This window comes from Mustela erminea, chromosome 3 (genome assembly GCF_009829155.1).
Source record: "Mustela erminea isolate mMusErm1 chromosome 3, mMusErm1.Pri, whole genome shotgun sequence".
Lineage (NCBI taxonomy): Eukaryota > Metazoa > Chordata > Mammalia > Carnivora > Mustelidae > Mustela > Mustela erminea.
Window position 1 is genome coordinate 39,721,547 of NC_045616.1, and position 15,076 is coordinate 39,736,622.

Consider the following 15,076-nt stretch of genomic DNA (forward strand, 5'->3'; position numbering starts at 1 on the left):
CATGTATTTTAGGTAGGACAGCCAGGAGTATCCTAATAGCATAGATGCTTAAATGTACTAAGGGCTTTATCTTATATTGAGTAATTAGAGTAAAGATTTTCTGGATGTGTGTTCTCTCCCCCATACCCCGGCTCCTGCAAATCTGTATGTTGAAATCCTAACCACCAGTGTTACAATATTAAGAGGTGATGCGTTTGAAACGTGATTAGGTCATGAGGATGGAGCCCTCAAGAATGGAATTAGTGCCTTTCATTTTTGCTGCTGCTGCTGCTGCTGTTGTTTTAAGTAGTCTCCATGCCTAGTGTAGAGCCCAGTGCAAGGCTTGAACTCATAGCCCTGAGATCAAGACCTTAGCTGAGATCAAGAGTTGGCACTTAACCGACAGAGCCCCCAGACACCCTGGAATTAGTGCTCTTTTAAAAGTGATGTCAGAGAGCTCCCCAGCACCTTCTGTTATGTGAAGACAAAGCAAAGATGTAATCTATGAAGCAAGAAGCAAGCTTTTACCAGACACTGAATCTGCCAGCTTGTGCTTTGACTTTTCAGCCTCTAGAACTGTGAAAAATAAATGTTTGTTGTTAATAAGACACCCAGTCTATGGTATATTGTTAGAGCAACCCAAGTGGACTAAGACACCCTGGAGAATTGTAGGGGACAGTTGGGGGAACTTAAAAGGTAGAAGTTTTTAAGTATAAGGGGAAAATAATGGATATCACTGTAGTTTATGGAGACATTCATGTTGTCCAATAGCCAGTTTTTTTTTTTTTTCTACCAGTTACAATTACCCATATCCCTCTGTGTTATGGGACCTGTATTTTCTCATAAGGTGTGAGAGTTTGGTTTTGCTCCTGGAGGCTTTTTAATAGGCCTGAAAATGCTTCTTCCCTTTTCTTTTTAAGGTCCTTCAGGTTTTGCAACCTTTACTGATCTCTGAAAGGAAGGCACTAAAGGATTTTATCTTATTTGTATAAATCATGTCTTCTTCCAGATAACATGCTCAGAAGCTGGCTAGGATGGGATGTTTCAAGGTTCTGTTTTAGATGATTTAGAACATTGTTGATTCCAAAAGCCACTCATAGAAAACCATAATTTGGGGGTGGTCATATATTTTATACAATATAGACCCTAATGATTTAATCTAAAATGAGAAATGGCAGGGATGCCTAGCTGGCTCTATGAGCAGAGCATGTGACTTTTGATCTGAGAGTTGTGGGTTTGAGTCCCATGTTGGATGTAGCGATTACTTAAAGATAAAATCTTTAAGAAGTAAAATGAGACAGGGCAGTTCTTTCTCTCCCTTGGACATGGAAGAGCTTGTGTCAGTGTACCCTGGAGTTGAAAATAGGATAAATGATTTTTGCTTGTTGGTTTAAGAGTTGAGGAGGTTTAATACAGAGCTAGAGTGACAGGCAGGCAAATGGATAGGTAGGCCAGCATAGTCTGTATTCCCTACTTGATTCACCAGTTTCCCTAAAATGAAAATTGATGAACAGTGGAAGTTTGCCAGAATCATTTGGCAGGGGAAAAACTGTAGTGAGGGTGACATTAAAGTAAAGGCATCAAGGTCTTCTTTGACAGGTGGAGTGGGTGGTAGGGGTCAGGGGGAATGGTACTTCACCTAAGAGAGTTTGAAAAGAACTAAGATTTAGAGCATGATGGAATTTGAAGACAGAGCCACAGGACAAGGGCTAAGTATATACATAGTAAAATCTTTCCATGCCTTTACTGTTTCCAATTAGGGGTTATTCTGACTACAAAAAGTCTGTGAACATTTTCTTACACGTCTTTTGATAGTCATGTATTCATTTCACTGGGGTATAAATTCAAAAGTAGATTGGTCAAGTCCTTACTGTAGACAAGTTAGAAGACTCAGTTTTTCCAAGGTAGCTGTAGCGTTTTGCACTGCCATCATGTCTAAGTGTTCATTTGTTACCTGTTCTTATAGGTGGCATTGTCTATGTTTTTAATTTTACCCCTTTTGATAGTGTGTAGTTAACAGAAATCATGACTTCTTAATTTTCTTTTGGAGTAGTGATGTTGAGCACATTTTCACTTGCTTGTTAACCATTTGGATATCTTCTTTTTTAAAGTGCCATGTAAGATTTTACTTTTATTTTTTGAGTTGGGTTTTTATCCATTTCTTTTTGATTTGCAGTTGTTTATGTATGCTGAGTATGAGTCCCTTGTTAGATATACATATTAAAGATATCTTCTGCCAGTTTGTGGATTACCTTTTCCTTTCCTTAAAGATGTCTCTTGAATGGGTTGTGATTTCGATGAAGTACAATTTGTTATAATTTTTTCCTCCTAATTAAGAATAGTGGTTTTTTGTGTCATGTTGAAGAAATCTTTATATAGACCATAAAATAGGTTACACTTTATGCTAACCCAAGACTAAGAGATATTATAAATGTACTGATATCCTCAGTGAAGTTATGAAAAGATCAAAAAGATGGTTATATCATATACTATATCATAGGAGAAGAGACTTAATAGACTGTTAAAGCCATAGGTTCCTGGGCAGTCTATTCTTTTTTATTCTAACATTCTTTCTGCAGTAATACTCTCTTGTACACTCATCACTAGATCTTCTAGTAATCAGAAAATATCAGTATTGTTTTCAGAATTAAAAATTTTAAGCTTCTGTGTTATAGTCCTAGTAGGAAACAGAAGATGGGGGATGGGGCACCTGGGTGGCTCAGTCCTTAAGCGTCTGCCTTAGGTCATGATTCCGGGCTCAGGTCATGTTCCCAGGCTCCTGGGATCCAACCCTATGTTGGGCTCCCTGCTAGGCAAGGGAGCCTACTTCTCCTTCTCCTTCCCTACCCATCCCCCTCCCCCCCCCATGCATGCTCACGCTCTCTCTCTCTGTCAAATAAATAAAATCTGGGGAAGGGGGGAAGAAACAGAAGATACATTCTCCTGGAAATCTGAAGAAAATATAATGAAGCTCCTATTTAAAAGACCAAAGAACAGGGTCAAAGAAATCCACATGGTACCCTGAGATTAGTAACAGCAGGGCATGATGATAGACTAGTGCTCCTGCGTTAGCGAAAAGAAGAAATGATGTTATAGACTTGCAGTGAGAATTAGAAACATGGAAGATGGGCTATTCTACAGAAGCAGTAGTTGCAGAGGGTTGCAGTCTAAACCAATAAATAAATATCCTGACTGCTTCTGCATTCTGATTTGCCTCCTGGCACCTCCCACTGAGCAAGCCTAATCAGAAAACTGTAAGTGTGGTTTCCAAGGGTCAGTCTCTTAGGGCACAGTAGCAGGGAAAGAAAGGCCAAAAGATTGATCTGGAAGGGTGGGAGTGGTGGCAAACAGAATAATCTGCATAGAATAGTTTCTTTCACCTAAAAATCTGAAAGGGGCTTTTTTTTTTTTTTTAAACTTAATGGTTTCCCATATAATTTATGGTCTAAAATAGACAAATTTTATTTTGTTTTGTTTTTGCTGGTACGGCCAGAGTTTTCTTTATAACATAGATAAAGTATGTACAGGACCAAAAATCAGTTCTGTTCAAGAAAAAGCAGCTTATATGTAGTTCAGAAGAGTATATGAGATCTGGCATAACTAAATATCTTCTCTGTCATTTATCATTTAAACATTTCCAAAATAGATCTTTTTCATAAATTACCTGAGTGGACTTTTTTTTTTTTTTTTTTTGCATTTTGCAATGACCATGAATATATTTAGAAGGGGGAAAAAAGGGGCGCCTGGGTGGCTCAGTGGGTTAAGCCGCTGCCTTCGGCTCGGGTCATGATCTCAGGGTCCTGGGATCGAGTCCCGCATCGGGCTCTCTGCTCGGCAGGGAGCCTGCTTCCCTCTCTCTCTCTGCCTGCCTCTCCATCTACTTGTGATTTCTCTCTGTCAAATAAACAAATAAAATCTTTAAAAAAAAAAAAAAAGAAGGGGGAAAGAAACCATTTTTCCCCTTTATAACCTATCACGTATTTAAATGTCATACAACAGAACCATTCTATGTAACTAAGATTTCGATTGATGGTAGTGAGAGACTTTATGCAAAACTTTTTGAAGTGTAATCATTTACTTTGTTTTTTCCCAGTATGTGGAAAATTTTCAGCATTTCTTTTCACATGGAAGGAGACAAGATAATGTGTTATGATGTATCTCAAAAATAGCTTTTGAATATTTTAGTTCGTATACACCACACAGTTCCTTTTCTGTACTATATTTATCTCCATCACAGATAATATTCCGGGAATGTTCAATCATATGTAAGCAGAAATGTGACAGAAGCATGAACCAAAATAGCAACTGAATGAACTTACCATTCAAATTATATCTTTAAATACCTTTACCTAGGTTCATCATGGTCCGTAGTGGAAAAAATGGTGACCTTCATCTTAAACAGATTGCATATTATAAACGAACTGGTGAATACCATCCAACTACACTACCAAGTGAAAGAAGTGGCATAAGAAGAGCAGCAAAAAAATTTATCTTCAAAGGTAACACTGGGGCACCTGGATGGCTGAGTTGGTTAAGCATCCAACTCTTGATTTTGACTCAGGTCATGATCTCAGGGTCCTGAGGTGGAGCCCAGTGTGGGGCTCTGTGCTGGGTATGGAGCCTCTTTAAGATTCTTTCTCCCTCTCTGTCTCCCCCCTCCCTGGTACCTCACCCCCGCTCGTACACACTCTCTTTCTCTCTGTCTCTAAAAAAGAAAGAAAGAAAAAGAAAAGAAACAAAGGTAACATGTATGCCCCAAATCTTAAGTGTAGAGTTAATATAGATGATTTTCCATGTGTACTTTGTGGAATTCAGAGAATTTTCTGCAGTAACTGGTTGTTGCTTAACAATTACCAGCGCAGTTGATGATGACTCTCAGTCAAAAGCAAAATAAAAATTCCAGTGAAGCTAACTGAATACAAGTAAGCATGAAAAGGACTTTAAATCATAGAAAATGATAACCATGGCAAAAAAAAAAAAAAAATTAAAAAACACTCATTTGAATTAACATCTCATGCTCAGGTAGTTCCTACTTTAATGGCATTTTCTAGCACTTATGTCACTATTGATGAAGAGCTTATTTGATGCTGATATGAAAATATTGACTTTTTACTGTATTTATTTCTGTGGTCCCTCTGCCATCAGATATTTTCAGGATCACATTCATTTTTGGATACCTAATCCCCCTGAATGGATTAAATATTTGAAAGGCAGTAGGAAATTTATGTTGAAAGATTATGGTAATTTTTCCTTCTTCTCTTCCTTCAAAGGGAAGAGACGTTTGCAATGAAATAAGCCAGAAGTTAGGTTGCCAGAGGACTAAATGAATGTTGGTGCTATTAATTAATGGAAGCTTTTCCTCTAGGTACAAAATCAGGGGACTTTAAAATAATATATAAATACTTCCTCATATCTCTGTGTATATCCAGTCCTGTAACTCCTTTATACTTCATAAGTACACCTCTTAGCTCTTAGTAAAGTCATGATTCATTCATTCATTTATTTATTTAAACATTCATGCAGCAAATGTTTACCAAGTTCCTACTGTGTGTCAGTCACATTTTAGGCCTTAGGGATAATACATGGATGAATAAGGTAGATAAGGTTCCTGCCCTTAGGTTGCTTACCTTCTAATTCAAGGAAGGAATGTTTCACTCAGCATATGCTTAATTAAACACTAGTAACTTAGTGCTGTATTTTGGAGTATGTGCTCATACTGGAGTATGTACTCACCCTGGAGAGAGAGAGGATTCTTTCCCCACCTCAATTGCTTTCCAGCTATGGATTCTTCTCAGGTACCCTCCAGAAGAAAGCAGAGAACTATCTTAAGGATAAAGGTTCTCTTGCTTTCCTGCTTTGCACATCCCACCTCCTGTTCAAATCTAGAAAAACTTAACAGTGTGATTGCTTATAAAAATGTAAGTTATGTTGAAATATGATTTGGAAAATTCTGTTCTAGAAGTTGCTTATCTATACATAATTCATCTGCTAATTCATGCCATTTTTAAGGGGTGCCTGCAAGTATTTTTCCAGTTTGAGTACTCCCATAAAAAGATAATTTCATACTCCTGTAGTTATCACATGTTTTGGTGAACAAACTAGCTCCACTGGTATGGATAGCTACAAAATTATAGCAACTAGTGATCCTCTTATATAACAAGCAAACATAACAGCTGAGACCCTCTCAGGTTGTATGTATGCATCATTACAAATAAGTATTCTATCTCAGAGGGAAAAAGATTTTTAAAAACCATAGTGGTTTGATGATAAGGCCATGATTAGATTATCTTAAAACTATATTGATCTCTAAAAATTGCAATAGTATCTTTTTGTTATGATTTATTCCAGAAAAAAAGCTCTTTTATGTTGGAAAAGACAGAAAACAAAACCGTTTGGTAATTGTTTCAGAAGAAGAAAAAAAGAAAGTCCTAAGAGAATGCCATGAAAATGACACTGGAGCTCATCATGGCATATCCAGAACCCTTACTCTAGTGGAATCCAATTATTATTGGACTTCTGTGACCAATGATGTCAAACAGTGGGTATGGCTTACATATTAAGAATATTTTAAATAGTATCTTTGTAGTAGATATCCAGAATTCATTATTGCTTCAGATTTACTCTGGAGATTACCGCTTGTTAAGTATTTTTTCTATGGGTAGTGTTTGTACAAAAAACATTTAAAAGGAGTTTTATTTCCCATCAAAATTCTCCTTCAGGGTGCCTGGCTCTTGATTTCACCTGAGGTCATGATCTCAGGGTTGTGAGACAGAGCCCCACTTCAGGCTCTGGTCTGCACTGGGAATGAAACCTGCTTAAGATTCTCTCTCTCCCGCTTCCCCTCCCTACCCCCCCTCAAAAAAAAAAAGAAATCAGGTTTTCAAATTCTCCTTTAGAATCACTAAAGCATAATTTGAACTAAAACAGTATTTAAAATTTTGAAAAATAGCATATTAAGATAGATTATTTAGAACCAGATTTTCATCATTGAACTCTTATATTGGCAGAATTCAAATGGGGGTGAAATTCCTTTGACTAAATGATTATCTCTTTAATGGCCATCATTTAATCTCTTCTCAAAAGGAGAATCTGTTTGTAAGTCAGGTCCAGTGTGTTCTGTCATCTTTTGTGCATATCTCATCTTGATGTAGAAAATGTCAAATATGGCAGAGACCCAAAACCAACTAAAGTCAAAATCAAGTTGTGAAAATGATGACATTAGTCTGAGTTTTGTAACTTTATAACTTACTACAACCTTCAGCTTCTTAAAGTATATTCCCCTAGGAATTCTGATGTTTTTACTGGTAGGTCATCTGATCCCTACTCCTTCTAGTGTACTCTATATGACTTGGTATCTATGTGAGATCCTTTTAATAATTATAATAGTACATCAGAAGATTGTCACTTCAGGTGTAAAGAATTAAAGCAACGTTTAAATATTGTTTGTAATATCAGTTTGTTGTCTGTGCAGGTAGACCTCAATATTTGTATTTGCTTTTAGAACCTACCACACATTTCTTTGATCTTTGTCAGATCTTTATCATTTGAGAATGGATATGGTTTTTAGAAATAGAGGTTACTTATGATGAAAGCTAGTATATAATTTGGACAATAAAACTTCTGATTAAAAGTAACTATGCAAAGAGAGTTTATAAAATTTTGTTCACAAGTTGGTCTGAAAGTGGTTTCCAAAGTGGAATTCTCGAAATATGCTGAGCATTGGCACCATCCATATGTTAATCAGTTCTCATCCCACTCACATTAAAAGCTCCATGGCAGCATGGGCTTTGCTTTTGTTCTTTCTATTTTCCTGGGACCTTGAGGAATTTCTGGCATCTCTAAGTATTTTTTGAATAAAATTATGTTTTAGTAAATACCATTGGAATAGATCAAAAATCTTTTGCTTATAGAAATTATTATATATTCAGATATTGACTTAAAAATATAATAAATTTGATATAATAAATTTGTTTTAATATTTACATAAAAAATATTTGTTGAATGTAAACTAGAGTGATGTTCTATGTTAATAAGACCCCTTAAAGTAGTCACTGGATTGTAATAGCAAGTAATTACTTGCTTATTATTCTGAACAGAAGGTTTTATTCTATTCTGAGATTCGTCTAACGGTTTCTCCTTCAAAACAGAAAGTAACTATTAGCCATTTTAATAAAAACTTCATACCTAATAAGACTGCTTTTATTATGTTGACTATATAAACATCTGTATATCCTTTTACTTATTGTGTGCCTGTTTTATAGGTATATGCCTGTCAGCATTGCCAAGTGGCAAAAAATACAGTTATTCTAGCACCGAAACAGCACCTTCTGAAGGTGGAAAATCCATGGAGTATAGTTACTGTTGATCTGATGGGCCCATTTCATGCAAGCAACAGAAGTCATGTTTATACTATAATCATGACAGATTTGTTCACAAAATGGGTTGTGATTTTGCCTCTCTGTGATGTTTCAGCATCAGAAATTTCTAAAGCTATTATCAATATATTTTTCTTATATGGACCGCCTCAGAAAATAATAATGGACCAAAGAGAAGAGTTCATTCATGAGGTAAGACAAATAATTAGTTAGGTCTAAGAGCATATTTTACTAAACTTTCAGTGCCACGCACACCTGTGCATTATAGGGTTCTTAGTAAGTTTATATAAAATGGTACAGATAATTGAAGTTTAATATTGCATAGCACAAAGGTAGCTGGACTGGCAGTTAAGAGACCAGGATTTTTATGTTGATTGTGCAAGTAAATAATTATAAATCTGTCTTTAGGTTTCCTAAAACTAAAAATGAAGAAACTGGACCAAATAATCCTTGTTTACTTCTAGCTTAAAAATTCCATGATTGGGGGTCCCTGGCTGGCTCAGTGGATAGAGCATATGACTCCTGATCTCAGGGTTGCAAGTTCAAGACCCATATGGGGCATAGAGATTACTTAAAAATAAAATCGTTAAAAAAAAATTATATGATTGACATATAGAGGGAGAGTTGACAATATATCATGTTTATGAATGAGAATATTCAGTATTGAAAGGTATTGATTTTTCCCAAATCACAGTAATTTATATAATTAATTTCTAATCAGCATTAATAAGGAGGGAGCTTATTTCTTGCTCTCACCTTTTTACAGATTAAAGTAAACTTGAAAGAATATACAGGCAAGAATATATATGAAAATTCTAAAAAAGGAATAGTGACTATGACACTTAAGGCGTATTTTAAAATTTTCATAATTAAACAGAGTACTGATATAAACAAAAATTACAGCCAGACATGTTTAATTCTGTCAACAAGGAATTAAAGCAAGCACATGTAAAATGTGCTACCAGGGAAGCTCATTAGAGACACAGTGCCTAGGACTTTTTTTTTTAAGATTAATCGTTTTTTTTTTTTTTTTAATTATTATTTGAGAGAGAAAGAGAGAGAGGGAGAGTACAGAGGGAGAGTAAGATGGAAAAGCAGACTCCTCACTGAGCAGAGAACCCAATGTGGGGCTCAATCCCAGGACCCCGAGATTATGACCTGAGCCTAAGGCAGATGCTTAACCAACAGCCACATAGGTGCCCCTCAGTGCCTACGATTTTTTTTTTGGTAGCTAGTCACGAAGGTGCCCACTGCCTGGCTCGTACCAAAATTCTAGATTCTAAAGGAAAAATGGTGTTTGGCATAAACCACCTTGTTTGTATAGTTTTTTGTTTTGTTTCGTTTTTTGTTTTTTTTAATTTATTTGACAGAGAGAGATGACAAGCAGGCAGAGAGGCAGGTAGAGAGAGAAGGGGAAGCAGGCTCCCTGCTGAGCAGAGAGCCCAATGCAGGGCTCAATCCCAGGACGCTGAGATCATGACCTGAGCCGAAGGCAAAGGCTTAACCCACTGAGCCACGCAGGCACCCCTTGTTTGTATAGTTTAAATGCTGTGAGCAACCTATATCAATTAGGGAATGGTGGAAACCCACCCCAAATCCCGTTCCTAGCCCTGGGTGGTCCAGTTGGTTAAGTGTTTGGCTCTTAATTTCACTCAGGTCATGATCTCAGGATCCTGGATTTGAGCCCCATGTTGGCTCTGCAGTCAGCATGGAGTCTCCTTGTCCCTCTTTTTATTGATCCCTTCAGCTCCTATGCATCTGCGAGTATGCGCACTCCTTCTCTCTCTCTCAGATACGTAATAAATAAGAAAGAAAAGAAGTTTTGCTAATGGTATGTATAGATGATTAAGAGCATCCCAGATCAACAAGGCAGGTGGTTGTACATCACACATGTTATATAAAGTTATCTTGAGAAAAGAGTAAGAATCCACAACATGTAAGAAGGCAGATGATTGGGGGCTTCTGGGTGGCTCAGTCGATAAGCATTTGCCTTTGGCTCAGATCGTGATCCCAGGGTCCTGGGATTGAGCCCAACATCGGGCTCCCTGCTTGGCGGGAAGCCTGCTTCTCCCTCTCCCATTCCTCCTGCTGGTCTTCCTTCTCTCACTGTGTATCTCTCTATTAAATAAATAAAATCTTTAAAAACAAAAAAAAGAAGGCTTTAAAAACAAAAAAAAAGGATTGTATATCACACATGATATATAAAGTTATCTTGAGAAAAGAATAAGAATCCACAACATGTAAGAGGTCTTCATTAGTTTCCTAGCTCATTCTTTGTTTTCAGTAGTAGTTGCATTTCTGAACATCATCTGGTTTCCACCAAACTACTCCTCATAGAATAGCCAGGTGGCTTAAGTTTCTTACAGTGAAAACAAGATAATACAATAATGCAATCACCTGTCAGCCATAAGAAAATGATGGAGCTGACACTTCTACTTAACCTCTGGTACTAGTTCTTTTATAGACATATTAATGAGATGAAAACAAATATGATAGGAAATTGGTCACCTAAATTCAAAATATCAAGAAACTGATTTGAAATACTGATTTGCTTCCACCATATCTAATGAAAAGCTTCACCCTTAGTGCATGAAGTGCTCAGACATAAAAATAATGACTGTATGAAGCTATTATGAGTCACCACTTTTTCTGGTTATGTTTAAAGTCATGTGATAATCCAGGTCTTTGGAAATTTTAACAAAGGTAGCAATAAATGTTTATAAGCCTCTTTTGTAAAGTTTAATAGCAAAAAACTAAAAATCACTGAAGATTGAGAAAATGTGTTCTTTTTGGCTTAAATATTAGCATAATGGTGACAAAATGAAATGGTTTCTTTTGTCAGCAAACACATACCAAACACTGCTCAAGTGTTGAAATAAGATTAGAATATTACACTGTGGATGCATACAGTGTGTGTGTATTACACACACAATTGGATGGAAATACAGATGTTTCAATAAACTGCATGAACTTTTTGTAAATCTCTGAAGGAAAGAAAATACACTTTCCAAAGGAAAATCTACTTCTTTGATTTTAAAAATATGTCTGTGGAAAACCAAAATTGTAACAACTAATAGAATGTCTGGTTTGATGGGAGAAAAAAGGCTCTGGGGTTAGGATATCGGGCTGGCATCCCACAAATGAATTCACTGGATCATTCTTAGGCAACAGCCTCTTGAAACTAAGAAGTGGTTTGACCCTCTTCCAGAGCTCAGTCATTTAAAACCACTGATTATGACCTCAGATTGAGGCTGACCCAAATGACACCAGTTCTCTGAGATTTGTCTCCCTCTCTTTTGTTTTTAAGGATTTAATTTTTGAATAATCTCTACACCCAATGTGGGGCTTGAATTTACAGCCCAAAGATCAAGAGTTGCATGTTCAATCTCCTGAACCAGCCAGGCGCCCCTCTAGGATTTTTTTTTTTCTAGGATATCTTTTTAACTACTCCTGAATTAAAAGATTAAAAGGAGGAGTTCCTGGGTGACACAGTCAGTTTAGCATCCCACTTGTGGTTTCATTCAGGTCTTGATCTCATAGTCATAGGATTAGTCCAGTATCAGCTTCTGCACTCAGAACGTGGAGTCCGCTTGGGATTCTCTCCCTCTTCCTCTGCTTCCTCCTCCTCCCCCCTCCAACTCATGCTTTCTCTCAAATAAATAAATGAATCTTAAAAAAAAAAAAGAAGATTAAAAGGAAGTAGCCTAAATTATTACAAATATCAGCTAGGAAATGTATCACCTGCAAGTGAGAGAACTCCTCTTGTGCCTAATATATAAACTCCAAAAAGTAAAAGAAGACCAGATGGTCCAGTGTTGGAAGGCTAACCTGAATGTCTTTGGGAACCCATGCTTCTAGTTTTCTCTTCTACCATCTTTGAGATGTGACTCAGTCTTAGGATCACAATATGGCTGCCAGAGGCCATGCCACAAAAATCTGTATTTCAGACAGAAAGAATGGGGAGGACAATAGACAAAAATACCTAGTAGCAGCTGAATCTACCCAACAACTTCTAAAAGCCCAATAACTTCCCACTTACATCTTTTTTACCAAAACTATATCACATGACTATTCCTTCCTTACAAGGAAGCATGGGAAATGTGATTTTGGTTTTGGTGCGTTTACTAGCTTTACCTCTTTTGTTACTGTGGTACTACTTGTCTTCTTACAATTAGGCAACAAGAATACAATCTTTTAAAAGACAAGTTTATTAACCAAAAGTTTACCCAATAAAAAATAATAAGAAAAAATACTCTGAGGCATAAGGTAGGAAAAATAGACTATTTTACTCTTGTTTTACTGCTTATTGTTAGTTTTCTCAACTCATTTTGACTTTTTTTTAGGCTCTGCAGATAATAAATCCACAACAATAATAGTAACATTACAATTTATAAAGTGCTTAATCCTTGCCAATAACTGTTTTAGGTACTTTACAAACATGTACTCATATAATTCTCAAAAGGGTCCTGGGTAGGATTTTCCTCATTTTACAGATGAGGAAACTGAGTACACAGAAGCTTAGTTACTTGCCAAAGTCACGTAACTATTAACTAGATTTGTGATATAGTGTTTGTTTGAAAAATTGTCTGCTGAATTAAAATGTTATATGAACTCAGAGTTAGTGTTAAATTCTGTACTTCCATTTCCTTGCTGTACATGTATGTTTGGCAAGGAATTTAGCCTCCCAAAACTTCTTATATTTAAAAGGGGGTTAATGAGAACTCGTGATTGTTGTAAGGTATAATGACAGTCATGTAAAGCATCTAGTGTATTTACCAGTAGATGGTAAGGACTCACTAAATGGTAACTGCTGTTTTAAATACAGTATGTATGTTTTTATATAGAGTGGGTATGGTTCAGTGAAAATGGCAAGATTCAGATTGTTTTGAAGCCATTCAGTCAAGGGAAAAGTAAAATACGAATTTTAAAGTCAACTTTGTTTTATATATTTTTCAGATCAATGTTGAACTGTGTGGATTATTCGGCACAAAGCAAATTGTAATTTCTCATACCTCCCAAACCATTAATCCGACTGAAAGTACACCTAGCACAATCAAAGCATTTCTTTCTAAACACTGTGCTGACCACCCAAACAACTGGGATGATCACCTATCAGCCATTTCATTTGCGTTCAATGTAACTCACTTGGTATGTGTCTTTTTATGATTCTGTACTTTTGAGTTATGACTGTTGTTTGGCTACTTAAATATTTTATTACAAATCCTTGTCCGTTTTCCTTAAAATAGGAGCCTCCTAAAAATACACCATATTTTCAAATGTTTAATCGCAATCCTTATATGCCTGAGACTTCAGATGCTCTTCATGAAGTGGATGGTGATGATACAAGTATGTTTGCCAAAATTCAAGGTGCAATTAAAGAAGCTGATAAAATAACAGAGAATAAGACAACTTCAGCAAGACAGGTGATTCTATTTAATAGAAAACTCTATAGTCTAAAAATTCATGAAGTAATTTTAAAAATTTCAGCATGCACACACACACATATGGCATACATATGATATATTAAGCCAGATTTTGTTTTCTGTTAAATTCTGCTTTTGTCTTGATTACGCAGTATGTTTATTAGCTATAAAATTTTGAGAGGCAGTAATGGGAAAGCTTTATTCTTTGGAATCCAGTAGAGCTGAATTCATATTCCTGGTCTTGTTGCTTTCCAGTTTAATTTGGGCAGATTACTTAACCTGTCTGTTTAACTTCTTTGTAAAGTTGGGGTAATGATACTGGTTTTGAAATTTGACTTTATGAATTAAATGGTGGGGCGCCTGGGTGGCTCAGTCATTAAACAGCTGCCTTCGGCTCAGGTCATGATCCCAGGGAACTGGGATCGAGCCCTGCATTGGCTCCCTGTTCAGTGGGGAACCTGCTTCTCCCTCCCCCACTCCCCTTGCTTGTGTTCCTTCTCTCACTCGTCTCTGTCAAATAAATAACCAAAATCTTTAAAAATTAAAATAAAATAAATGGGATTCATGCCTGCTTTGTATTAGCAGTGACCATCTTGTTGTTATCTACATTTACCTTCAAGAAACTACAGCTCTTTCATCCCTTTGTTTTCTCTTTTATTTTGCTCTTGTAGTTGGAGAACAGCAATCCTGATGAACTAAATAAAAGCAAGATCATTGTTAAAAAGAAACCAAAGCAATTAAATCCATTTCATTTGAAAGTGGGTCATGAAGTTTTAAGACAAAGGAAAAATTGGTGGAAGGATGGTCGGTTCCAGTCTGAATGGGTTGGTCCTTGTGTCATAGACTATATTACAGAAAGTGGATGTGCTGTTCTGAGAGACAACACTGGGACTAGACTTAAAAGACCTATCAAAATGTCTCATCTTAAGCCCTATATAAGAGAGTCCAGTGAACAAGGTAAGCATCTGTCAATTCTTTACATTTTTACTTCCTGTGAATGAGGACGGAAGTTAAAAATAATATAAGAATCCACCCCCAACCTAGCCCAAACCCCTTCTCTTGGTTAGGTTTTCTTTTCCCTTCTCATTTTTATAAGATGTGGTATAGTTTTAGATCTCAGGTATTCTCTTTTATTAGAATAACTCTTCTGAAACTGTCAGGGTTGTAAGAGATCTTATTCTGACTTCTAGTGTACTTTTCACACATTTACCCATAGTTCACATAGGAGACACTAGACCTGTTTCACAGAAGGAAGAATTACGTCTTCTTAATTTTCACTTTCACAATATTTTGTCACTT

The 15,076-nt window shown here is 36.4% G+C and overlaps 1 protein-coding gene across 5 annotated transcripts in view; it reads left to right on the forward strand.

Moving 5' to 3' along the window:
- Positions 1–15,076, forward strand: part of GIN1 (gypsy retrotransposon integrase 1) — a 28,704-nt gene that overhangs the window by 5,288 nt on the left and 8,340 nt on the right. For 3 of the 5 annotated variants that reach the window (XM_032335630.1, XM_032335628.1, XM_032335629.1), the window contains exons 2-7: positions 4,333–4,478; positions 6,328–6,521; positions 8,241–8,546; positions 13,311–13,502; positions 13,601–13,777; positions 14,449–14,734. In XM_032335630.1, the coding sequence (XP_032191521.1) occupies positions 4,340–4,478; positions 6,328–6,521; positions 8,241–8,546; positions 13,311–13,502; positions 13,601–13,777; positions 14,449–14,734 (1,294 nt within the window). In that variant the 5' untranslated portion in view covers positions 4,333–4,339. Of the gene's footprint in view, positions 1–4,332; positions 4,479–6,327; positions 6,522–8,240; positions 8,547–13,310; positions 13,503–13,600; positions 13,778–14,448; positions 14,735–15,076 lie in introns of those variants that run through there. The other 2 variants (XM_032335632.1, XM_032335633.1) reach the window with 2 other exon arrangements.